The 27,877-nt window shown below is 35.3% G+C and overlaps 1 protein-coding gene across 1 annotated transcript in view; it reads right to left on the bottom strand.

The window, feature by feature from the left end:
* The window catches only part of syn2b (synapsin IIb), an 88,842-nt gene extending 61,824 nt beyond the window's left edge, over nt 1-27,018 (bottom strand). The window contains exon 1 of the mRNA XM_088636839.1: nt 26,107-27,018. Within this exon, the coding sequence (XP_088492965.1) occupies nt 26,107-26,408 (302 nt within the window). The 5' untranslated portion in view covers nt 26,409-27,018. The remainder of the gene's footprint in view (nt 1-26,106) is intronic.
* Between the last annotated feature and the right edge of the window lie 859 nt (nt 27,019-27,877).

Genomic DNA, 27,877 nt, shown 5'->3' with positions numbered 1-27,877 from the left:
AAAATCTCTACATTTCAGTAGAATTTTACCATGGAATCGTGCTTCTGCTTAAGGAAGACCAGTATTGACTGAGAAGAGTAAAACACTGCAAAATGTCAAACACATTTCTAATACAAATCTAAGATTTTCACCACAGTGCATATACACTACACATACTAACTCTTCAAAATATTTTTCATGTTTCCCCAAATTATATGTGGTTGAAATGCGAATGAAAATATCTGCAGTCTTTAACATCATAGTTAGGATTTGCAAGGTATCCCCTCTGCATCTAAACCAGACCATTGTGTCATGTGTTGGGGATGTACAGAGTTAATGCTTTTCAACATCAAATGCAGCCGTTAATCAGTTTTACCTGTAAGGGAAAAAGAGAGATATCGCTTTGTCTTGCTCCTGCTCTGTTCTACTCTTCGAAGCTAAACACATTATATACTTTGCAGCCCTTTATGGCTGCCTGAGAAAGTGATATTGATCGACCCATGAGAAGCAATCAGCAATCCTCTGTTACACATGCTTTTTAATCTTAGTATTGTATAGTATATATTTGTTTAAATCAAATTAAATCTCAAATACCATTGTTTAAGGTGATACAACATTTAATTTTTTTAATATTCAAATTATATAATTGTGGGTACTTTTGAAATATCCATAACACAAGTGTGTAGTATATATTTTTATAAGCTTTTTAAACCAAAACGAATCACAGCTTTTTTTTGTCATCTCTTAAACAAAGACTGATTCCTCCACTAATGAGGGGAAAAGAGAGCTACCAGGATAAGTTTCAAAGGTTTTTCTTCCCTGGAAGTTTGCTGCTTATTTTCTAAAATAAATGTTCATTACGAATCACCCTGGCAGGACTATTTTTAGTTCTTTAATTTTTTTGTCCGTCACTGGTTTGTTCTTTTAGGAGCATGAGAGGAGAAATATGGCAAATGACAGCAGAAAAAACAGCAGAAAAAAATGTTCACTATAAGAACTTAGAAAATGGAGGTGCTAAATGTTCGCCATTAGATACATGTCTTTAATTAGAATAAACAAAGCAGGAGAGAACACATTCACTGCCTAGCTGTGACACATTGTACAAAAAGTAAAGAACATAAGAATGTTTGCAAGTGAGAGGAGACCAACCTAGCTCATTTGGTTTTAGAATAATTCAAGGATCTCATCTAGAAAGAAGTGACGCTATCAGCTTTGACAACGTACAGTAGTTGAGTGTGTTGTTTCAGAATCAAACAACCCTTTGAAGATCAATGTCTTCAAGGGGCACGCGGAGATTATCTAGGGGAAAAAAATATTTAACAATCCTAAAATCTATTTCTCCTCTGGGAATATACAAAGCAACTTGAGCCTTGAGCAGCTTTATATTACAATCTATTTAAATTATTTTATTATTTAGATTTGAGTTTAAATGAAACTATATTCTGTAATCAGGTCAAGTCATGAAACAAGAATGTTACATGGAAAATCTTGCTTGTAGAATCTCTCCCAAATGGTGTATCTACTGTATTTTGCTGAAATATACTGTATCATCATACACCAGATTTCAAGCTGCTATGGTTACATTTACTGCTATAGATTTTTCTTTCAGTGACCACAATTCCATAAACTCTTTATTTTTAATAAGCTTGCATTGATTCTATCTACATACTTGATCCATTTTGCAAAGTGGTTTCTTCTTAAGCACAAGTTTTGAAACAGCTCCCTTCCAAATGCAAACCCAAGTCATTATTATCTTTAAATGATGCAGCCTCCCTCATAATGTTCTACTTGTCTGCCATCAAAAAAGATTGATCTACGAAGTCTGGTTATGAAGAAACCAAATTAGTGTCTATAAAAGGCCACGTTTTCAAAGTACATACTCTCTAAGTAAACATTTGATACTTTTTTAGTTTTGTACTGTAAAAATACCTTCCTTTTGGCTCAATACATAATGCAGCACAATGTTAAACTTTGGAAACCTCATCACTTACTGTATGTATTTGAAGGCCTACTTCGGGGTAAAGCACTTTAATTGAAGAAGTCTGACATTTTAAAAACCTATTATCAAGTTATGAATTCTCAGAAGCTATTAAGCTTAGTCATTTATCTCAAGATAAAAGATGTAAAATATACAATTCTTGTTTATAAATGAAATATTTTAGATTTAACAAAAAATAATAAATTCTATTTTTGTATTTTAAATAGAATGATACTGTAATTATTTAAGGAGACATTGCATATTTCCAATCTATGCTGGAAAGTAAATATCTGGTATGTTAGTGTCATAATATCTTAATAAAAAATTCCACATTCTTGGTGTAAAATATTTTTCTAGTTTTACTGTGTAGATTATTCTCAATCTCAACTCAACCTTTTCAGAAAATGAAAATGGTATAAAAGTAGTTTCTCTTTTGATAGTTTTTTAAAAATACTTTTTTGGAAGCAATTTAAATAAAATGGGCATTCAAGCACTTTTCAAGAATTCCAATGCTCAATAAGTTCCTTATTGTACTAGTACAATAGACCTGAGTCTTATTGGCATATTTTTCATCAAACAATTGAGACAACAAAAGATATGAGGCATGGAATATTAGAAAACACAATAATCAACTTATTTGTACAACACTAATTGAAATTCCAAAGAACTACCATCAACGATCCTAGAAGGTGGCAGAAAACAGAGATATACCTAGTTGTTATCATACAATAGTATCATATAAAACAGAGGGTTGCGGCAAAACTATATCATAAACACATTCAATGACATTTAATTTACCCCAAAGTACAAATCCATACTGAAATTGAAACTGTAGCCCTTCTGCAGTTGATAAAATAAGGAAAACTTTTTCAGTTCTAAACTTGTTTCAGGTTGGTAGACTGTGGTTCATTGAAGGTGAAAATACATCCTTCTTACGAAAACTGCAAGGTTTTGTAACCAGGGAAAATAGTTTCATTATAAATTTAGAATCACTCACTGAGTCAGTCCTTAAGATTCCTACTGTTTGTGACAGTGAAGCCCCACTGTGGAATCATAACTTATTTTATAAGAGCAGTGGTAGAAGAGAGGTTTTCAGGAGCCCATGGTTTAGTCACTACCAGCTATCTATGTCTTCAAAGGGGCCTACACAACCTTTTTCCAACTGAATTCTCTTTTAACACTCTGTAGTCCTTCCTCAAAATAAAGATTCATTTTCTATTAAAACAAGTCAATTTCATGGGGAAAAAATGCTTTTAATTAAGCAATATGTGTTTATAAAATAAATGCATTATATAACATTAAAAACGACATTCATTTACAGTACGCCTTCCAAGTGTAATGCTTTACAAAGATATCCCTGTGCTTAGAGATCCTAATGCAGCAAGCAGAGAATTTAACAGGCAACTCTTTGATCCTCCATACCTCCTCTGGGTTTTATCTTTAAAAAATTGTAATCAAATTTTCCAAGCATTAATTGGTATAAACTGTCTAAGTTTGCCCATTAAAAGCATTTGAAATGGGCTTTGTGCAGTAGATTAATTTGATTTACTTTTTACACATTGAATGTGTTGTTTATTTTTATGTTAATCATATCGGTCAAAGCCATTTGCAGAAATAATGTTTAAGGTCTTTGATGCATTATTCAGGATAGGCTTTGATGTAGTGCTGAAGGTCTTACCGCTTTGCAGTTCAGAAATAGGACAGAAGTAACATGTGCCATTTATAATACTCCACTGAGTCAAAACTCTCACTGCTGGATTGGAGCTTTGCAGTTACCTTATTAACTGGACTTGTCAAACCATAATCCGTGACAAAGGGAATGATCAAGGATTGCACAGGAAAGAAATACAGATTCTTAAAGGATGACAGTGGTTCCCTATTCTCCATTAGGAATATTGTCTGAGTTTATGGCACTCATTTTGATTTAAGATACATGCAGAATAATTCTTAGAGAAAAAAAAACAACATAAATCTTAAAATATTTGTCACACTCTGATCTGGCTACATTGGCATACTGTAAGGTTCTCAAAGGTCTTACAGAAAGCTATTAAGAAAGTTAGTAAAATATTAGTAATATAACACTGTAACATTTATCTGACTTAAAAAATAATTCATCAGCCTTTATGGGAAATCATGTCCATGATGTGTTGTAACAAATGTCATACTGCAAATTTATTGCAGTTCATAGATATTTAAATAAATGTAAACACTTTTACTGTACTGTAATGTACTGTACAGTATACTGTGTTCTTTTTTATATTAACAGCACAGTCATGCACAAGTCAAAAAATATTAAACATGAATTTATACCCATTGGGTTAGAAGGTTAGAAGAAGCATAAAGAGTGATTAAAATACGACACAGAGTTAATTAATCTTTTACAGGTTAGAGCTTTGATTGACAAACAGCAAAAAGAAGAGATGAGAATTCTACATTTATATTTACCAGAGCCTCTCCTGGAGTGCAAGCAGGCAAATATTTCAAGTGTTCATTATTTTCACAGAAATAACCCCCTTACTAAATCATATCTTGAACCCTGAAAACATAACTAAAATTAAAAAACATGCTTTGAAATACTGTATGTGTCATCAGTCATTTACAGCACATTTCTTTTTTGCAGCCAAATGTATTAATTTTTGTAGCAATATTATAAGTAGTGGTGAGAGCCATGTCAGAGAACCAATTTTATTACCTTTCACTCTGTTTCTTATTAAAATATGATATTCACTATGTGAGCAGACTTTCTCAGCAATATGAAAGTCATTTATTGCATCTTTGGGGCATTTCATGAATCATTTGCATCTTGACAACAATATTGATTGTTAAAGTCACATTTTATGGGTTCTTGGTGGCACACTTCATTGAGACTAAGGAGCAAATGTAAAACCATGGATAATAATCAAAGACATCAGTGTGTTACTTTTTAAATTTAATCTAAATATGATGAAAAGCTCTTAAGGAAAGCCACAGGCTGACAGCTTTATGCACCTGTTACAGGTTTCTTAGTGTAGAGTTCAAATTGATACAGTCCAATCACTCCCCAGACTCTTAGGGATGTTTATACTGAGAGACAGGAGTTGAAATACCGAGCCTGAACAGAAATACCAAAAGTGCTGATTCAGTCTGTGCTACCTACTGTATATGAAACATATCATCTTCCTCTTTTTGGGTCATGTTGGGACAACAACATTCACCTCTGAATGATTTTTATTCAACAGTCGATTGAAATGAACATTTCCAAATGTTAACACAACAAATGGAAGTATTGCATTATATCCTTTCAGGACCTTGTAATGAGTGTGAATGGGCCTTAAAATGATAGAATCACAAGATGAGATTTTGTTTTCATTTGTGTCCTAATCAATTATTTCATTTAATTTCCAATTCAATGTTCATTTTGTGTTTTATTTTCAATCATCCAAACCCATACTGTAGATAAAAGGCGTTTTGGTCTCCCCAGCTATAGATCCTTCAAATATCTATAATTACTACTGCCGGGAAAAACAGCCTCACCCAGGCATGCAGCCAACTTTATGAAAAAAGCACATAAAGCAAAAAAAAAAAACCAAAACAATCACACAAAGTGTGTGTTTGGTTTTAAAGATAAAAAATGAGCAGTGCCTTTCTTGGTTTGTGATTCCTAGTGAGCAAATACACTTTTATTTTGAAAACAACAGTGTCAAATCCCTGATGGATAGACTAATACCATGGTCCCAACAAGAAACTGCTGTGTTACACCTCCAGAAAAAGACAAAAAGTACCATGCCATTCACAAAATTCTCAGTTCCCCTGGATTGGACAATTAAGAAGTAGACCCTACTTCCCATAATGCCCCAACAAATATTATTATCCCCTGTACAGTATCAACATAGCCTAGTGCCAGCCCTGCCTGGTGAAGTAGTTTGTTTATTTGATGCATTTTCTCCTGTCACCATCTACATCCTTAATTGGTTTCCGAGATCTTTTTGGAGAATTCGGATTTGGGTCTTTCTTTGTTATTCAAAACTAGCATTGATCTGGTCAAAATTATTATTAAATGTGGCAGTCCCACATGCATAATCACATCTACTAAAAACAAAACATCCCTAGGTATAACCTTCTTGTCTTTAAACAAGACTCAGTACAAACAAGATATTAAGTGCTAACAATTATAACCCTCTTATAACATTAAGTGATAACAATTTCATTATTCGCACTAAAGCTTATAAAGGGTGTGAGGTTTAAATATGTGACTAGTGATGGTTATTTTAATAAGAGCTCCAATGCATGTTCTGTGCTAAGACCACTTCTCAGACACCGATTTTTCAAAAGATAATGTCAGCTTTTCTGTGCTATCTTTCTAGTCTGACTAAAAGCCATTAGGTACTTCTCATTTACAAGCCAAATGCATGGAGCTCACATGCACTTCATTAGCAATTTAAATGTAAAAAAACTGTTACAGTTAGAACACAACAATGATTACAAATGAGAGGAGAACACTTTGCCCACATAGTCCATTTGGTTGCTAGTAGCTACTAAGCAGCAATGATCTCATCCAGCTGTTTCTTGATAGAAGCCAGGGTATCAGCTTCAAAAACTTAACTGGGTTGCTTTCTTCAGACTCACAACCATCTATGTAACACAGATTCTCCTGTTCTCAGTTGTAGATGCACTTCCCTGTAGTGTCCAATTGTTTTGTTCATCTGCTGATTCTGATGAAATCCATGTGCTTGACTTTATTATTGGCTTTTGAGTGCAAGTAAAACAGGTCCTCCAAACTTATGCTTTGTATCTCAGAAAGGAATGTTTGTATTAAATCTGAATGGCTTTAAAATATATTTAAAGATGCAGATATTGTCATGAATCTTGAGATAATATACGATTGGAGTCATTTCCTGTTTTGCTGTGCTTAAAGTTTAAAATGCTTCAGGGTGGATTTATTTGCAAACAGACCTAACCTATTACTCAACAATAAATGAGTGATTTAAGATGTAATTTCATTATAAGGGAAGCTAAAGAAATCTACAGCTATTTAAGGCAGACTGTGCTATACAGTAAGAATGAATCATAAGACATCTTAACTCCAGGTACCTAAAGAAGGTATTACAGTCATATAATATGCACTGCTAATCTCAGTGGAGACATTATCCAGGGATACATGTGATTCAATTTCAGAATTCAACAAATCAGATCAGACCTATTCAGAGATTTCCATACCACAAACAGACCATCCAAAAGTAATGACAAGTTGCATAAAGGTATTCAGAGAAAAGAGATTTGAAATAATTGATTAAGTTAGTTTCTGGACAAAATTGAATTTGTCTGCTAGTCTGTAGAATGAAAAAAGAGCAACAAATTATACATGATTTAAAAGAGGTCGAGTCAGTCTAAATTTAAATTAGTTAGACAATATTGTCTAATAATGCATTTATACAGGGAGTGTCTATTTTCCTGAAATCCTTAAGTAAACAGCCCTGTGAAAAAGTCATGTGCACGACTAAACCTACAGTACAATGTCTTGACTGTGACTAAGCTTGATGTTAGGGATAGAATTAGGTATTAGATACTCTTTGTCATTTCACACTCATCACAAGATGCATTCATATCGCACACTTCACAAGAAAATTCACAGCAACATGTTTTCAAATTTACTGGGTTTTTTGACACTTGAGCTAAAAAGAGAAAAGTGTTAATTAAGTGAGAGTTTACTTTACAGACTTCCTCCTGCAATGTCAAGCAGTGCCATTTTCCTAAATTTCACCATTACAATATAGAGATGTTTAGATTTTTGTGTTAATCTTTCATACAGGACTAATTTTAAAAGACTTAGTAAACATTGTGGAAATTATCACTGAGTTTCTACTGGTTTCTCTAAAAACAAAATCTTGGATTATTCTGAGATTATTCTGTGCTGAAGTGCAGTTTTCAACACGACAGACAGAAGTGATAGGTGAGAATATAAATCTCACCTCGAATTTCTTTTGCTTTTCTCAAACTGATAACTACGGTTACATGCACTGCTTTGTAAATGTACTCAGACCCTTGCAGTTTCCACATCTTGTTGCTTTAAAGCTTGCAGTCATGGTCCTTAGAAGTAGCAATTCATTTTTTTCACATACACAAATGAATACACACATTCAAAGCAAAACCCCAAAACAAATTAATAGATCATTCGTGTGATAGAACAATGAAGTCAAGATTGCATAAGTATTCAATCCCTTTGTTTTGTCAAACCTAGATTTATTGAAGTGGACCAAATTACCTTAACGAGTAAAAGAATTAGCTGAGTAGCTAGTGTCTGTGATCAATAATAGGGGTCACACGATTTGCAAATAAATACACCTATCTCTGTTAGTTCCCTCTGTCACATAGGGAATTTCAAGCAATTTCCACTAAGTATTTAAGTGCAATTCCAATTTATGTGTGTCTCTGTGGGTAAGGATGCAATTCAGCTGCCAGAGGTACTGATAAAGGTAAGAAGCTGCAGGAACGATGTGTCAAGGTTCTTATGTCTCATTTTTAAGTGAATCCATAATGTGTAGTGTGGAATTAGTTTGTGGGTCTGTGGAAAAGTCTATGATGTTAACCTGAATAAGAGTAAATAATACACACCTCCAGCCCCTGATATATGTCAATTAAAATACAGATTTGATGGCATTGAATGATACAAGGATCCTCACATCCGACACTAAAATCACAGTGAGGAAGAACCTTATTCTGTAAGTCAACCCCATTTATTTTTTAAATAAAACTTGGGGGATGTGCATCTTGAAATCACACTGCTTTGTTCCTTTAAAGACTGCCTGCTAGTCATTAAGGCGCCCAGCAATTTTACAGCAAGATGCCTTTTTTAAAAAGCCAGAAATGATTACTAGGGAGCAGGATCTCTTGCCAGTCAAACACAGATCTAATTACTACAGAGAGCCTTCGGAATGGAGGAAGAGTGGCAGTGGTAGCTTATTAAAAAAAGAATGCACAGCTAACATTCATCCTTTAGACTTTGTCATTAAATTAACAAAGAATTCTACTCATATTTTAAGTGTTCAGTACTGGCAATCAGGTCAAACAAAGATGTCAAACCCCATTACAACCCCAGTCCTTTATTTGCACTTGTATTCATTGTAAAGGATAGCTCTGCCTCTTAAAATAAAGTTTTAGCTCAATAGAATTGTCTTTCCTGGGAGAAAAATGAAAATCTCTCGAGTCTTTTGACCTATTTTTTTCTGATTTTAATATGTTTTAAATTACACTCCTTCTTTATTGCATTGTACATACCTCATTTAATGATAGAAACAAGTACTCTGAATTTGTTAACATAATTTCCAATATTAGTTTAGAATTTTATATATTTTTTCAAATTACCAAAAGAAGGTTTGGTACTGAAAGTTTTGCTTTACATTTCGCCACTCTTGCAGCTTCTTGATTTGAATTTGTTCTAGTATAATGAACTGTAGGGTTATAAAGTAGCTAATTACATAAGAAAGCAATTTGCATGAGATAATACTATGCATATAGACAGCTCAGTGATTGTTAACATGGTGAATTAACAATCGCTGAGTTCCAGCACCTCCAAGAAAAGATGTTCACTTCAGTAATTGATCAGTTTGCTTTATTTTCTAAATGGAGAAAATGAATCAAAAAATATTATCATAGCTTCTGATAAAAAGTTATTTTTTTATATTACTCCTATTTCCACTGGGTTTTGCTATGTTTTGTTATGTTAGGTCAGCTGCTGAATTTTTCAAACAGCATTTTTAACCGACTAGAAGAAATAATATACCAATGCCATTTCTTGACAGGTAAAGAAAGTGTTTACAGAAAAAGAAACACACAGCACCGTAGGTTCAAGGACATTCGGGAAAAGTTAGCTCCTTGGAGCGTTTTTTACCTCTTTACCAATGTTTCAAAAATATTCTGATCTTCTATTTGCTTGGGGTGTTCAAATGCTATGAATGTGTATCTTTGTCGTATTGTCATAAAATTGATGTGGGTCAAAGCACAATTGTACAAAGTTTATAGAAGTGTATAGTATACGAATATTTAAAAGGAAAAATAGAGATTTACTTCTAAAATACCCAATTAATGTCTTTTGAATCCAGGGAAAATATACTGTACAGTATGCTTCAGATCATTTTGTGAAAAAAATGTTGCACACTGTAAACCTGCAACTGTGGTAAGGGTTCAAATGATTTGTTATTAAAATGCAGTTTGTTCAAAAAAACATATCAAGATCAAGAGTTTGCAATCTCACAGCATGATGAAGCAGTAGCTTCAGAATACCTCTTTACACTGAGGCTATATTGTCTGGAGCACTTCAGAAAACCCAGTGTTCAATACACTTAACCGATATAACAAGTTCAGACTTACATAATACTGTAGGTAATACCAAAACTCCAAGTCTGCTGTTGGGAATGAGAAGGATGAATAACATACTGTATACATTACATCACACTACAATGTTGAAATTTTTTCTGTAAATAAAGGTATCTAGTAGCAATGATTTCCTCTATTTGGATATTAAGTTTAAAGCAGCATTATATAATTGCATTGCCACAAATACATACACCTCATAGCCAGCTTCTCAAATCTCTGCAAATGATGGGCTCTTGAAAAAATGAATCAAAATGCAAAGAAGCACCCTGGCTCTTTAAACATCTCTGGCAATCTGCCTGGAGAGAGGATTACATTTTCCTGAGAGGGAAAAGATTGTTGGCAGGGTGATGGTACTGAGGTTGCTTTAGGTTTAGGGTGTATCTAACCTTTTTAACATACACAGTCTCATGGAGATTTCATGGAGATGGAGAGGGCAGATGACTAACAGTTAAGCTTCACTCCTCCAAAACTGCATAAGTACAAGGCAGAAAACCTATCCCTGTTACTATTAAAAAACGTATGTTGCAGATTCAAATCCTTTCAAAGCACTGCCTGCAAACAATAATTTGTTCTTTTCACAATGTCCAAATGCTAATAGTGCAGTTAGGGTTTAGAATAACTGGAGGAAATTAAGAAGTTTCACAGTCTTAAGGAGTAGGGGGCCTCTGGCTTATTCACTTGTTGAGAAGTGATCAAATTGATAATGCCAGGATAGGTATTTAAGATGTCTGTTTATAGGCTAGCCTGCAATATCAATAAGTATTGTCCTTATGATTAAATCCACAAAACTGAAATTAAAAGATATTCTTTTGTTTATTCCATGCTGAAAAAAAGAAGAGAGAAAACACAACGTTTCGGCCGTGGAGCCTTCTTCAGGTGTGGGATGGAGTTTCCACACCTGAAGAAGGCTCCACGGCTGAAACGTTGTTTTCTCTCTTCTTTTTTTTAGCATGGGATAAACCTATTACTTGTTCCTTTGCAGCCTACGCATGCTGACACAGCTCCCCACCTGATATTCTATTTTGGCTAATTAGTCCAAATTGGAATGAAAACATTGGGTTTAATTTTTAATAATTTTAGTTTTGCTTATACCGTATTCATTTTAAATATTATTGCTTCCAAGGTTTCTTTTATACTTCTTTTTTATATATTTTGCCTGAATACACTTTAATCTTTTGATTTGATATGAACAAAAACTTTGACTCTGTTCTCATTAGCAAGACATTGAAGAGCTATTCACTGAAGAAAATGTGCATTGTGAGCTGTTGTGCCATTGTCTTAATTCAGAATGGTAAATTAATTTCAGTCCATTCCATTCCTGTTTAATTATGTTTCTGAACTGTATTGTTTAAGGTGGGTGTATAGTACACATTCATACAGTAGATTGCCTGGAATCTGGAGGTATGTATTATGACTGAATACAGAACTGTGTTTTTCCTGATACAAAGGCATAACAGGAGCAGTTTCCATGTATGAATATACAGTATTTGTGCTGCTCGCTCTTCAGATTTCACTTAAATCTTTTCAAACAAGTGCAAGGTTTTTCTTTTAGAAATGCATTGCACATACTGTGTTTTGAAAGCCTAGTACTGACAGGTACAGTAGGTAATTTATTGCTCAGATTTGCAATAACCTCTTTAGTGAAAGAGACTATTTCCATCTTCATCTCTCATGGTTCTGTTACCTTGCTAACACTGTCAACACAAATAAATGAGATTGCTTACGATTTATCATTCATTGATTGTATTCAATTGCAAAAATTTGGTTCTTTTAAAAAAAAGTGCTATGGATTAATGCGGTCATTGACAGTGATTAAGGGAGTTTTTTGGAGGGGGAGAGAACAAAAATTAAATAAAAAGTATAATTATTAAGATATAAATTTCAGTGGTGTTAATTTTAGTGATATCATTTAAAAGGCAGGTGGATTTTCAAAAGTGTATACTGCATATATAGGGATTGCAGTTGCACTAGCACATGTATAGTTGTTCTATTAACTCTTGTGGTGGTTTTATATAAGATCCTCTATTATGTAAATACCATGTTTTAATTTGGCATATTTCTCCAGGATAGGAGTAGTCAGCCCAGAGCTTACTACATTGTACAATCCAAAGAACCCACAGTTAGTGCTTGCAAATAACTTGTAAGCTGTAGCTCTCAACATTAACATCCAATACACTCTGCAGATACAGAATGATGGGTAATTTATATTTCGTTTTTGAAGTTTGATGTTTCAAAATCACATTTTCTGTTGTTACTGCTACGAGTCACTCCAATATTGAAAACATTGAAATGTATGCAATGTACATACTGTAAGTTCATGTTCAGAAATTAAACTCTGATTTTGCATAAATATATTGAATCTAGTTTATGTACTAAACAAAATATGGGTACAGAGCAGAGCTTCGATTTGTCTTCTCACAGTTCCCATTTAGTCATTATATAATTAGTTTCATAGTTAAATTTCATTCATGCAGATCAGGAGTGTACACGGGACGTGGAAATGTATGTGTATCCAACTGGATAAAGATTCTGTGTACGTTTTAGTAAACCATGATCAGAAAGTGTCCATCAAACACGTTTCCAAGAAAAGAATCGCTTGGGATGTAAGTGTTAAAAACTGCAAGACACTCTGAAACTCCATATTTAAACAAAGGAAGGAAAATGTTTCATATTGGCCATGTAGTAGAACATTGCAGGTGTTTTAACTTGTATTTCTTTAACAGAGTTTGAAATCAAGCTGTTTCAATGCTATAAGTAGACCGTATTAAACTCTCAACAGGTTATTGGGCCACAGCATTTCGGGTTTGCATGGTGTTCATATTAAAACAGAGCACTAGACTTCCCTGTACAGGACAGCACACATCATACACAAACCCCTTTTATTGCATTTTGTAGTGTAAATCCCTCCTCAAGCCCTCCTACACTTAGATGGGTGTCCTAGTCTCCTCATCCTATGGGCATCTCACTATACCACAATACTCAAAAAACATCCTCAAATTCTTGGGTGTTGTTATTTATTTTGAAATCATATATTCAGCACATTACAACTGCTGAAAGGAAATACGTTTTAAACATGAAATTAGGCATTTACTTCAACAAACAGTATCAATTTTGAGATGCAATACTCAAATGCAAAGAAATGCCATGTTTCGTGTTTTAATACTGAATGTGATGGCTGTATAAATATCTAACTGTATATCATTTACAGTATGAAAGCAGGGAAATTGTTTGTTTTTTTAACTGAAATTAAATGATCTTATCAATCATCTTTACCCCTTTTGGCCTCTACTAAATCTTAACATATAGCAACACACACACACAAAAAAACCCTTGCAGTAATTTTCTAGAATCTAACATGTAAGGTGAAATCAGTCTGTGCAATTCACAGACTCCTGCAGCTGTTTTAATACAATTACGTGGCAAATCATTGTGGGATCAGAATTCTAATTGAGAAGACGAACTGTCCGGTTGCAGGACTCGCTGTCGCAGGATGTTGATAATGCCCGTCAGAATCCACTAATCTACTTGCCTCGAAGATGTTGCATCAGCAGAGAGTGTGTGGGTGGAGGGAATGTAATGGACAGCTTCCACAAGACAGACACTTTACCACATGGTGTACATACACCCCCACATAGACTTGAACACTTGCTGAGCGATCGCCATGCTTTAGCTTTTTGAAATTGTATATGTCTGATATTTTTAAATATGCACATCTTTCTTACAACCTTGTATTTACAGTATTTATCAGAAGGGATATCCAAGGATTGGATTTAAAATGACTTTCTACAGGGACTGTCTTATAAAAAAGGAGGGTTCAGTAGGGTTGTTTATTGGATGATATATTCTCATTAATGCCCTTGAGGAGCTCAAGCGTCACTAGGGTAAATTCACTAAAGTATTAGGTAAGCATTTCAATCACGGCTTTCAGCGAAAAACAGGTTTTTAAAACAGACTTTGCTGGAATCAATTTGTGCATGCCAGCAAGTACATTCAACAAGAGGAAGCAAAAATCAAATTTTAATTCAGTTAATTTCCTAATGGAAGAGATTGGCTGACCTCTGTTTAACCGAACTAAAGTAACACTAAGCATTAAATCCTTTTTTTCCCCAAAAATGTTATTAGGTGAATACCAAGTCATGTTCTGCTGATATCTGACAGTTAAGAAACTGAATGAAGCCTTTACCAATAGGTTATCTATGCCATTATAAGACTTTACATGTTAATGCTGAGTTGATGGGGAAGGTCACTCACACCTCAGACTTGTTAGATGATTTTTGCCTGCACCAAAAAATGTTTTGTGTATATAATATTTATTTAGTAATGTTTTCATGCTCCACTAATCTGAATTATTCCTGTTGTCATTCATGGTCAGACTAACCTAAATTTTACAGCCTGATCTATCACTTGCTATTAATCTGCAGATTCTTATTCTCCAGCACACATACTCATCTAAGCCATTTTTTAACTTCAATAAATTGAGAAGCAGAATTCATTAAACAGCCTTCAGCTTTCCGATTCGTGGAGGGTAGAAGACTGAAGAAGAATTTTGTTTTTCCTTATCAACTTTTCTGTTTGTAAGCATACTTTTTTTTTTTACAATTGTTTAGTCTTGTAATGCCCTGAAATTGTCAGATTGAATTCAGAAGAACTTGCTGGTTGAAAGACCATTCTAAGTATTAATTGATCAGCTTATATAATTGCTATGCAAGTGGGAAGTCTTTTGAAATGAACCCTTTGGTACTTATGTGATTAACATACAGTATACAACGTGCACTGAGCATGAATTATATCAGGATCGCCTTATTTTATGGCAAAATAATACAAAATCTTCTATGAAGAAAAAAATACATATACAGTAAATATTCTTAAATAATTTAACAAGAATGGGGGATACAAAGGTAAATTAATTAAATGTGTTCAATTGCACGGGAATGTAATGTATTCAGTGTGTTCTATGGTCTATTGAGGACAGTATGACATTTTTACTTCACAATCTACGGCAATGTGCTGGTTCAGTCCTCACTCATCGTTGCAACTATAAATGTGACTCACACACATACCACCATGGAGTCAGAATTCTGAAGATTTTCTGAAGATTACAAGAGCAACAGCTCAAGTAATACTTAGCTGGGGATTCATTAAGAAAAAACACGTCTTAGTATGAGACAATAAGATGTGTGGAAATGTCAGGTTGAAAGATAATACGTTTTTCATCATTAGTTATGGGAAGACATTTCTTCAGCTTAAAGCTACCACATCAGTTTTGAAATTAGATGGTGTTATAACTGGAGAAACCCCAGTATCCAGAGAGATTAAAGCCAATATCAAAGTGATCCATTTTAGCTATGTCCGTGATATCAGGATGTCAGGATTTATCTTTTCAAAACAGTCAATTGCTTTTCAAATTAGAAGCACTTATGCTAATTATTGGCATTGAATTGAACTACCCATAGTACCTCTAAGGCTGCATGCCATGATAATTTACAAATGTCCTTAAGGAGTTGAATACACCGCATTTTAAGTAGTTACCTCAGTGAGCCATAAATGACCACTGCAGCAGTGTCTACAGAAGGTTAGCCCCTTTAAAATTGGAGCCTGTGGCTTTTCTTAGTAACGCAGTTTGCCTCACATCCTGTGCAGCTGGTCTGTAATTTCTGTCTAACCCATTTGTGCTTTCTCATCTTCAAACGACAGCTCTGTTCTTACCAGCTCAGTTTTTTGGAGCTCTCAGGAAGTGGCTTTTTTGTCCAGTGACTAGACTGGTGCAGCACATTTTATTTTTAAAGGACTGGCGCAGCTGTAAATTGTAATGCATGTTATTAATTAGTCAATACAGTCAATAAGCCTTACAAAATTAAGAGTAAGATACATAGAAAAAAAAACATTACAATGCTATAACGCTCTCACAGTGACACTATTGATTTTGCTTTTATTTTGTGTGAACTGATTAAAGAAATGTATGGAGAAATACTAACTGCAGAGGTTTCTGAACAAGGTAGCACTTCACTTTATTGTGAGCATAAATAGTAAACTGAATATGTTCTCATTTTCTTTAAAAAGTACCCTATATGGAGCAGGCACAATGTCAAACTAACATTAAATATTTGTCTCTTGACAATGTTGACTAACACTTGTCTCTTTGATATCTCCAATTGTTCAGGAAAAGTACACCACTTTCTAATTTCATCTTGAGCTCCTGAAAAAGGAAATTGAGAATATTTGCCATTTGTTTTAGTTCAGCTTCATTTCTGAAGAGAAGATCTCAGCTCTCTGCAGCAAATCAAAGCAGGTTTATATCTGCCTTTTACCCCAAAAGACATAAAATCAATCCGGATGAATTCGTGCTTCTATAGCCTTGAGGCACTTAAGCAACATTCCTTGCAAAGAATCTATAATAAAACAATGAAGCTGAGCCCAGAAAACAAGGTGACTTTTTGAAACCAGATGCTTGGACAAGCTGATCAGTGAAGTGTAACCACCCACATATTTTTTTATTCTAGAAATGAACAGCTGATGAGTTTTCTAGTATTTCAGGTTTGCTCTGGGTGATTCAGGTATGGAAACAAACAGATGTAAATGTTTTTTAAATTTAGAAAATATGTTTCATGCATATAATTTCAACTGTAATTTGCTAAATATTTTTCTTTTAGTGTTTACATTATATAGAGTTCCTTCTTTCACAACTTTAATGCACTGTAGCATACTGTATCTGACACATTTGGTCTTTATAAATTAGCAGTGACAGGAGGACAAAATCATCCTTTAATGTCACAATGATGTGAATGATGTTGAATGAATGTTGTGCAATATAAAGGGAAGAGTACTGCCTAATACATGGCACAGGCAAACATTCGGAAAGTAAAACTGAAGTCAATGGATGAAGTCTGAATATGTCAACTACGTAACAGAATGCATAATATTTTTCTACATGCAGAAGAAATTTCTTTGATTTAGCAATATGTTATTTAACAGACTGTCATAGCCATACACAATTGACTAATTTTCCATAACATAATTTAATCTTGTTTACTTTTGCTTGGGCTGATAAATGAATGCTCAAACATTACACAGTGCACACAGTGCAAACTTAATATTCAAAACGCAATTGTAATGGTCCCAGTGACAATCATAAAAGGATAAAGAAGACAGAAGACCGTGAATGCATCCTAAGTTGGAAGGGATATACTGTATCTTTAAATCTTTTTTCAATTTTAAAATATTCTAAGCAGGTTTTGAAACCTTGAAAATGCTCAAAGAGAATGAAACAAAACCAGCACAAACCCCCCCCCCCGCAATTAATGTACTTGAGTTTATTTCCTAGCTTCGGACGCATTAATGCAGTATAGTTTTCCTCTTTTAAGTGAGCCTAAACTGGTTATTGCTGGAAGGATAAAATACTCAAGACACAGACGCTGGTAATGAATCTGAAGATCAGCCTTAATGGTTGTCCTTTTCTTTTAGAATGCAACCCAAAATAAAGGGAAAAAAATCTAATCTCTGTATAGAAATAATGCTACTTAAATTTTGCACATTTCTTGGACCCCAAAACTTAGAAGAACTCCAGAGCCCACTGCTTAAATGGAAATAATTTATTTGAGGGACAAAAAAAGTGTTAGTGGGGTGATTGCAGTCCCCCCCCACCCCACAAAAGACAGCTCTTGCTGGCTGACTCATTCAGTTGCGTCTTTGAAACAGGTTTAGTATGATGCGTTGGCTTTGTCACTTATCAGATTAGGTACATATTTTGAAATGTGCAGTTGCTTGTTAGGGCTGTTCGCCGTAAAGCCTGACTACACCGGAAATAGCTTCTTAAATGGAACATCAGAGCTTAGGGAAGCAAATCCATTAGAATGAGAGACTGAGCAGCAACTGTTGTAAATGCAAAAGGCCACCTTAAAATGGAGGCAAGCACTGCCTGCTTTGTAGCCCATATACACTGTGAATCCTGTTAGACCACTAGATATTCCTCAGAGCAGAACGCGTCCTAGTGGGGGTTGCAACTGCACATGACTGAAAAAATACTGAATTATAGAAGGGAGGCATGATTAATTCAGTGCTTCTTATGTGAGACAGATATCTGTATGAATCTACATTGAGACCCAATAGAAATGTTCACTTCTGCCGGGTTTATAGCTCTGTGCATTGACAATGTATGTCAAGCAGGTACCTGCTGAGTCTAAATTCACAAGAATTGTTATCCATAGTCCATTAAGCCTACGATGAAGAAGACAAATATGCCCTTTTTAGAAAAATACATGTATGAAAATTTGCTCTGAAGGGGGTAAGTTTACCTTGTGGTAAAGAAAAAGAGGAGCATGCATTGGGACTGCATCAGTTACACGACATCTCACATTAGCCAGTGAGTGAAGGGGGAGTGTAGCCGAATGATGAGGATGAAAATGTGATGCAGTGTTTATAGGAGGGGCTTTTCAGCATGGCTGCCATGACAACACTGCCAGGAATTAAGCACCACATGAAATATTTCTGCACACAGAGTCCCACTGAAAGACAGGATGGTCAAGCAGTTAGAAAGCAGAATCAAGAGCATTTTGAGATGTATGTGCTTCTGCTGTATGAAGCTAAATAGGTAAAATGTTTTCTCATTCACTGTTTGTGGGCAATGAGTTACTGATCCACTTAGATATAGCTTAGATACTATCGACATATCTGCTTTTCTCTGCAATGAAATACCCCCCCAAACAAATATTACAGTATATTGCCAATAACAAAATATATTGTATTTCAGCTAACAAAGTGTACAATTTTATGGTACAATTTTATACCATAACGTTTTATGGTGAATTTTAAAATGGTCAAACTAAAGAAATAAAGCTACAAATACAGAGTTGAAATGTATGCCTAACAGCAAAAAGAAATAGCACATTTAAATGTAACTCTAAATGAGATACAAAGCTTAGACTTCAGAAAATGGATTCTTGAATTCTTCCTGTAATAATGAAAATAGCATTCCAAAATTACTAAGGCAGCAAACACTGTCCATGAGATGAATGCGATGTGCATTTTAACTGCAAGTCATTCCCCTTTGGAAATCAGAGGAATAAGAGTGAACATTATTTTGACAACATAAGCATTAGATTTAAATATCTTCTGTATTTTGTTTGGCTATTTCCACTTCTTACCTATATTAAATATAGCTAATCTGTATAAAAATCCTACTTGATACTCTTAATTGTACAATGTTTAGCATTTAGAGTCAACAAGGCTGAAATTGGTCAGTTTTTTCCTTTTGCTTGCCTACTGCTCTCTTTCACAAATAAAGTCATCGATTTAACTGAAGAGCTTTTTTATAGCTGTTGTTCCTCAGCTGTGAAAGTGTGTGTATCACTGGACAGTGACACAATCCCTTGGCACTGGATGGAGACATGTTTGGGAGGAAAAACAGATTAATAATTGGATTATATGTGTTAGGCATGACAAGAGAGTATTGAAATCTTACAAGGATAAATAAAAGCATATTTCCAAGCACTTTATGAGAACTTGTTGATATGACAACATATAGATATAAAATTAGGTAACCCAATCAAAAAGCCCTTTTTGCTTGGTCTAATGCTTACAAACCATGAAGTACTAATATCTTAAGCCTTGTGATTTACACATAATTATTTTTGGTGTGTTGAGGGGGTAATCTGGTAATGGAAATTCCTTTAATAAAATAAACATCCAAGTTTATTGGTCATTATAAGAGAAGGATAAATTATTTATGGAACTAATGCATTTCACAACAAAGTATTGCAAATATCAGCCAGAACCCATCAATCCATTTTGCTGTGTTTATACAGAAGGTTCTGTTTTACTACAAAATATTAAGATGAGAACAGAAATGTGAAAATTGCAAGAGTAAATTTTCATCAAGCTGCTATTTTTTATTATATATAAATGTGTTCAAATTTAATCATATTATAGCCCTTTTTTATATCGCCAATTAAAAATATGATACTGCTACCTAACATTCTGTGATGACTAACAAACCTTATATTATAAGTGCCGTAATAACAAAACCAAGTCATGCTTTAGGTCCTGCAGTAAATTAGATTGACTTTATCTGCTTCTGTTCCCTTTGGCTAATTAGCTTCCTCCTACATTAACAACAAGCAATGAAGAGCATGTCTCCAAATTCATTTAATGCCCAGGACTCCAAACCACCTCGAATGAACAGTACAAATATTCGTTCTGAAAAATGTAATTGCCATAACATCAGACCAACTATAAAAAATGTAATGTCTTACGTGCTGTAGTATATTTCCCAAAAGTTAGCATATTCTAGTTGAGCCTAACCTGTACAATAAGAATTAGGACATTGATTGATTTCTTCATGATTCATATTAAAAGGTAACTTGTCTGGCTTCTGTCACAAATTGATCCATCCAGCCATTTTCTGTCTGCTTCATCCAATACAGGGTTACAGGGGATCTAAAGCCCATTCCAGCAAGCAATAGGTGCAGGCCAGGATTATACCCCAGATGGCATGCCAGTCCACCACAGGGCAGAAACACATACAAATGCACGTTCTCACACCAGGGCCAATTTTCCTAGAAACAAATTAACCTACCAGCATGTCTTTGGACTGTGAGAGGAAGCAAGACTAGGGGAAACCCAAACACAAACTCCAGCCACATAGCACCCTGGGTCTGGAATTGAACCCAGGGCCCCAGCAGCACTGCCAACTCCTGCACCACCATGCCACCCACCACAAATTCACTTCCTCTGAACGGTCTGTGACACAAAATCTTATTGGAGTCCATGATGAAAAACTGGGAGAAGGGCAAGTCTTAATTCTCACAAAAAAAATACCCCCAAACCACTTTTCCCCAGGACTCAACATACTAATGCAATAGCTTTGAATGTATCATTTTATTTTAATCTTGGTTTAATGAGGTTATTTTAGTTTGTAAACTGTCTCTCAGTTATAAATACAGTATAAAATCAGTATGCTTACTCCCCACCACCTTCCCCAACTCTACCCCAGTGCAGAAATCATATTCAAGCAGTTGTCCTTCAAACAAAATTACTTAAAGCCACAATATCAGTGAAGACTTGTTCCCGCAATCACATTCTGGGGGTTGGATTGTATCTCCTAAATACATGTTATTAATGAACTGGAAAAGGAACTGCAAGATGACTGCTGGGCTGAAATGAAGCTTCAAAGCTTGTTATATAATAGGAATGTAGATATAGGGTTTTTATTTAAAAAAAGCTTAAGAATCAATTCTTTGGACATAGGCAGGTGGACAGTTTCCTAAATCTTAAAAAGGTTTAAACTCACTCCTACAGATATTTGTTGGCATCTCAGTAAAGTTTTGGCACAAAATACACAAAGTATTCCCAGAGCCCTCCTGATGACCACCATTGACTAATATTGTCATAGGTGTTATCATAATTTGATAAAGAACGCGAGCCCCAGTTCTACACCAGCTCCTCTTCAGACTTCATTAGCCAAAAGCTAAACTAAAATGCACACATATACTCTTATAAAACAGGGCACATTCAGCCAATGTAGGCATTACACTTGTGAACAGAGAAAAGACATACACAGTCACGTGAGATTTAAGTCCCACTGAAAACAGTGGCCACATGGAGTTTGTTTGCTTTCTAAACATTTGAAAGGTGTGTAAATTTGAATACCATGCAGGTGCTTAATAAATGTGCAACATACAGAATAGAATAGAATATGCATTAGTAAGAATAATATTAAGAATAAATAACCTGAATAAATAACAATAAATAACTAAATCATATGGTTATAGACAGAATATTGAAAGTTTAGACAAGGGTTTGAAAACTTAGGGGATAGGTAAATAACTGAATTCACACAATTTCTTGTAGTAGATATGAAGAACATCTACTTATTACTATTGTATATGTTAATAAAAAGAGAAATAAGGAGAACATTTTAACATTACAAAATGTTATTGGTTCAGTGCTGAAATAAGGTTTCCTGTCGAGATAAAGACAGGTCCCAATTCATATCCCCAAATCCTTGTTTTATAGGTTCAGCTAAAGTTTCAAATATTATTTTCAGAAATTATTCATTTCTTTCTGGCTCAACTCATTCTTTCACTTTTACAATGTTTAAAACATCAATCATAGAAACTTAATAAATACTAAACAAATTGGCTCTAGGGCATCCACTCCTGCTGAGATTCCAAGTTGAACAGAGTGACTGAAATCAATTTTGAGTGTTTTAGATGACCTAGTGTAATACATTTTTGCTTTATGTCACAAAGTTCTATAGAAGATTCTGTTTATTTATTTCTATGTTTGAATATCATCTACACATCCACAAGTTATTTTTTTGCCAAGAGCTGATGACTCTGTTCCTGTAATTAACTGACTGAAACAGTTTTCAGAATTTCCAAATCTGTTTGTGGCTTGCTTTAGTGTTCTTACCCCTCCTAGTATATAGTACAGTATATCACTCCTGGTTCAGATGGTGAATGAGCAATTAGTTTCACCGACCTAAGCAGAACAGAAACCAAGCAAGAAACAGAGAAAGAAAGCAGAGGTAGCTTCATGACTGAAGAAAATAACTTTATTTAAAGCTCATATTCCCATTGATATGGGTTTTGACATTAAAAGTGTGATAAATCCTGTTGCAATCTAATGATTTTCTCATTACTTCAGATGTTCAGATGTGCTCCAGTTGCAGGTTTCTTACACAGTTATCTTGTGTTCAATGTCCTCTCTTTGCTCAAGAAAAGGTTTACTTATCACAGGCCCAGATACAGGAACGTGTATCACTCATCAATCTAAGGCAACAACATTAATAGTCAGAAACTATTATAGATTTTCTAGTTTTATACCAGCAATCTAACAAAATAAAAACAATCAAATGCCACATAATATTAAAATATTTAATTTTAAGCCATACGAGCAAAATATACTTTATAATAATTGCTTACACTTATATAGCACTTTTCTGGACACTCCACTCAAAGTGCTTTACAGGTAATGGGGACTCCACCACCACCAATGTGCAGCATCCACCTGGATGATGCGACGGCAGCTATAGTGCGCACCACACATCAGCTCTCAGTGGGGAGGAGAGCAATGAAGCCAATTCATAGATGGGGATTATTAGGAGGCCATGATTGGTAAGGGCCAATGGGAAATTTGGCCAGGACGCCGGGGTTACACCCCTACTCTTTTCGAGAAATGGCCACAGAGAGTCAGGACCTCTCATCTGAAGGACGGCACCTGTTTATAGTATAATGTCCCCATCACTATACTGGGGCATTAGGACCCACATGGACCACAGGGTGAGTGCCCCCTGCTGGCCCCACTAACACCTCCAGCAGCAACCTTAGTTTTTCCCAGGAGGTCTGCCATCCAGGTACTGACCAGGCTCACACCTGCTTAGCTTCAGTGGGCTGCCTGTTGTCAGTTGCAGGGTGATATGGCTGCTGGCTTTAACTAGACCTAATATTTTTTACCCCTCAGTACATCTCAATGTGCCTATTAACATCCAGAGCAAACATGTTTTGCTCAGTGTGTAAGTAGGGGTCTCTCTATTTTGAATGCTGGTATGTTGAATTTTTTTTTAGTAAAGCGTTTTAGCAAAAAATAGTTTGGTCTGTAGTTGATTTAAAAAAAAACTTTAGACTTGAGAGCATGTTCAGATATTAATTATATTATATAAAGACATATAATATAAGTTCAGATATAAATTCATTAAAATGAAAACATCTTCGAGACCATCTTCCATTGCAAAACATATACCCCATTCCTCTTCAACATTATAATAAAATATTTATTTGTTATCTGTATCTGCTTTAGAGTGCATTATGGCTCATGGCTGGCAAGCCTTTTCTGCAAACTACTGAGGGCTCCACAGGGGAAGTGCATTTTTTAATCTAAATCACAAGTAGATGATTTTCTGGATTGTTAAAATAAAAGCCCTAAGGGAAGTAGAAATATGTTTAAACATGAAGGGTTGCAGAATAAACTGCCCATCTTATTTGTTGAACACCATACCATTGCATCTTTCAAGAAGAAGCTGGGTGAGATCTTACTTATGTTTTTATGCAATTTCTACAGTCATCATTAGGTTTCACTATGGGTAAATGAAAAAACATTATTTATTCAACAAAGAAATTAATTCAGCTATTACCTGTACACAAATACAGTACAAGCCCATAGGAGCTTCACTTTTTAGCATTTAGTGGAAGTAAAGGCAATGTGATAAAGATATTGTATTGTTTATTTAAGATATATACAATATACATCATGTGATATTGAAAGATATTGGAATGGAATTTTAGAATTTCTCTGTTTCGTAACATTATGTGGGTAAGTGTAAATCAGCTTTGTAACACTAATTGTAAGTGGCAATGGTCTTATAGATGCCTGGTGGACATAAATAATGAATAATTTCAAAAAAGCTATACTGTAAAATTATGCTTACAAAATGACAAACATTGCTTGCAAAAGAATCTCATCCCCATCAGAAACTGATATGACATACTGTTTTGTAATTTGCAAAGATGTGCCAGGTAAACTATTACGTACTACACCAGAAATTATTATAAATGCGGCTTATATATGCGGCAATATATAATGAAATATTTGAAAGTACCATTGATTTACACAATAAACAGAACAGTTGGTAGTAAAGGATGATAATATAGAAGCAGTAAGCGGTTTTCTACGGTTATCACTTCTCACAATTCTTATATTAAATTTAGTGGCACAAATTTAGTGTTTATCACAACATAACCCAATAGCACCTCCTATGTGACAGATCATCATCCAGCACGAATTCTAATGGCTGCAAATTCACCTTGTCAACACCTCATTCTCCCAAATAAACTTAGATGCATACATTAATTACATACTTATAAATGTGCATACTGTAGGTACATACAGAATGTGGAGAAGATCATACATCAATCAAATCCTAAGCTAAGCAGTAAAAGGTTTAGTTGAGACACCTGTCTTTTGTCATAGCAGTGCCAGCTTCACACAGACATACAGTAGCTACATAATCCCAAGGAAAAAAGACAAATGTTTTCATTTTACATCTAATGCCTTCCTCATTATGTGGAGATAAATCTAATCTGTTACAGGAATCACCACAATAAAGTACAGTATATAATGTATATGTGTATTATGCAATGCTTAATGTAGATAATTTAAATATGGAGGAATGTGGATAAAAAATCAGAATTACTTGCAGTACTTTGAAACAAGAGAGATAAGCAGGAGAAACAATTTCCAAAGGTGGGACAGTGGCAATCCATGAATATACAAACTGAAAATTTCCTTTTTTACGACTGATAGGTGATTGTTTTCCTAAATTTAAAAGGTTTAAATTAAAAATGTCTTCTTTTCTGTAAGTATGCTAACACAGCCCTAATATAACCACATTACCGGGATTTTAGAAGACATGTGTAGGCTAGTTAAAATATTATAAGTAAGCTAGAAAATAGAAAACAAATCATTACATATTTTCAACTCTTTGTGGTGATGCAAAGATTCCAAGTACTGACTGCAAAAAGACAGACATGTCTTTGCAAGAGAAAATGAAGTTGCATAAGTTACTCTCCAAGGTGCTGATAATCTAGTTGTGTCCTTCTCTACAGCAGGGTTTGCTGGACTGTCTTGCCTGTTGTTTCTTTTCTCTACAGTCTACTACTGTTTTGTGCCTTACTAAATTACTTCAGAGTTCCTAAATCCTAACAAATGTGGAGTTTAAAATTAAATCAGATGATGAATAAGCAGACCTCTTGAACTGCATAACTCATCCACACTCAATGGCTTCGGGTATGGCTTTGACCTACCAGTCATTGTGCGCCTCATCAATGACCAGAAGAACCTTGAACTTCTTGGTCACTGTGGTGGAGGTCTGCTCCACTAATCCTGCCGAGGCGGCCGTTTGCTTCACAACATTGGAGATGGAGCTGAAGAAGCCTCCTCCCGTTGACTGGGCGGCCTGCCGTCTCTCTGGGGCAGGAGACGTAGCGGGAGCCGGGGCTGGGGGTGGTGGCTGCTGGGGTTCTGGCCTCTGGAGGTCGGTCATGTACCCATTGGGCAGGTTGGCAATGAAACTGCTGTCTGACAGCCTGCGCCGCAGGAAGTTCATGGCGTAGCCGATGTAAGTGTTCCGATGTCAGTCCTGATAAGGATCTCCGTGAAGGTTGTTCAAGCCTGATGCACAGCTTAAGGTCTGGTTCTGTCAGTGGGATGCTCCTAGTGTACAGGCAGAGAGAGAGACTCTTCAGTTATCCATGCAATCTGGAAATGGGCACGTTTCTAGTGAGTCACTTGCTGCTTCCTCCTTCTTCTTTCTTTCCCCCCTCTCTTTCTCGTGGTAGGTCTCTTCCCAAATAGCGGATCTACAGCCAGACACCATCCAGCACAGCTCTGACAAGCTGAATGCCTGCAAAAGATCTCTCTCCCCGCTCTCTCTCTCGCTGTCTCGGTTGCTTGCTTGTTCACTCTCCCCCCCCTTTCTCTCTCTCTCTCTCTGCTACATCACAGGGCAACGTGCTTCCCTCAGCCAGCAAGGGATTTCCAATGAATCTGCAAAAGGAAATGATGGTGAATGCTCTCTATGCTGGCGCTCTGGCATTTAACCTCTGCCCCCCCGCCACTACTGACCTTCACGTCCTGCCTTCCACAGTGCGAGCGGTTAATAAAGAAAAACAGAAAACGGCTCAGAGAATTAATTAATGGATGAGCAGAGCGGGAGGCAGACATCAGCTACAGTCTCAGAGGAATCTATTCAAGGTTGTTAACCCTTTCCTCACAAGACCTGTTGGCTCGGTCTTAAGCACCACGGAGTCAATTAGATCTGTTGGACATTCAAAATCATGTTTGCAACGCAGTTATGATTTATTTAGATTTAGGGATAGGAGCTCAAACTGTATATCTACACACCGTTTTAAAGGGGGCTTTACATATATCATTCATAAATTCAGCAGCTATTGTCTCTCATCCCCACAGCACACCACTAGTAAAAAATCTTCTTCATTTAAAAGTAAAGGAACAGTAGATGTGATACAGAAAAAAAGGGAATTCTGAAAAGAATAAAATGTAAATATTTTAACTGCATTAAGTTGAGAATTTCAGGTTTTTTTCAAACCACAGAGTGATAGAATACTGATTGAGCAGAATATTTATTTCAAGAACAAAAATACTTAAAATAGTGAAAAACACTGTTTTTAAGTTGACATATGTTTGCTTTGTCCACATTCTTGAGCACGTTGAAGCTCAAAAAAGCAAGCAACGTGGTCTTTTGCCAATATGTATATTTCCTTAAAGAATCTCCATAAATTAATGCATTAATTCAACACAGTAATTCAGCTCTGAATGTAAATAGCAAATATTATAGAAAGTACTGGATAATGAATAATATCTTAATTATAAACCTTGAGAACTCTAACCCCGTGTGGTAGCTGGGGACCGTGTGTTCTAACAGGTGCTATCATTAAGATGACATTTTAACTTTAAAATGAAAATGTAAAGATTCCATGGCACAGTTCACAAGAATAAAGATGTTTATTCGTTTAATGTCAACTTTGGGTATTCACATACTAACTGAGGTCAGTT

The sequence above is a fragment of the Lepisosteus platostomus genome, chromosome 6 (assembly GCF_059453375.1).
Source record: "Lepisosteus platostomus isolate fLepPlt1 chromosome 6, fLepPlt1.hap1, whole genome shotgun sequence".
In the NCBI taxonomy this organism is placed as follows: Eukaryota; Metazoa; Chordata; class Actinopteri; order Semionotiformes; family Lepisosteidae; genus Lepisosteus; species Lepisosteus platostomus.
Note: the sequence above shows the minus strand (reverse complement) of the source record. Positions and strands in the feature narration are given on the sequence as shown.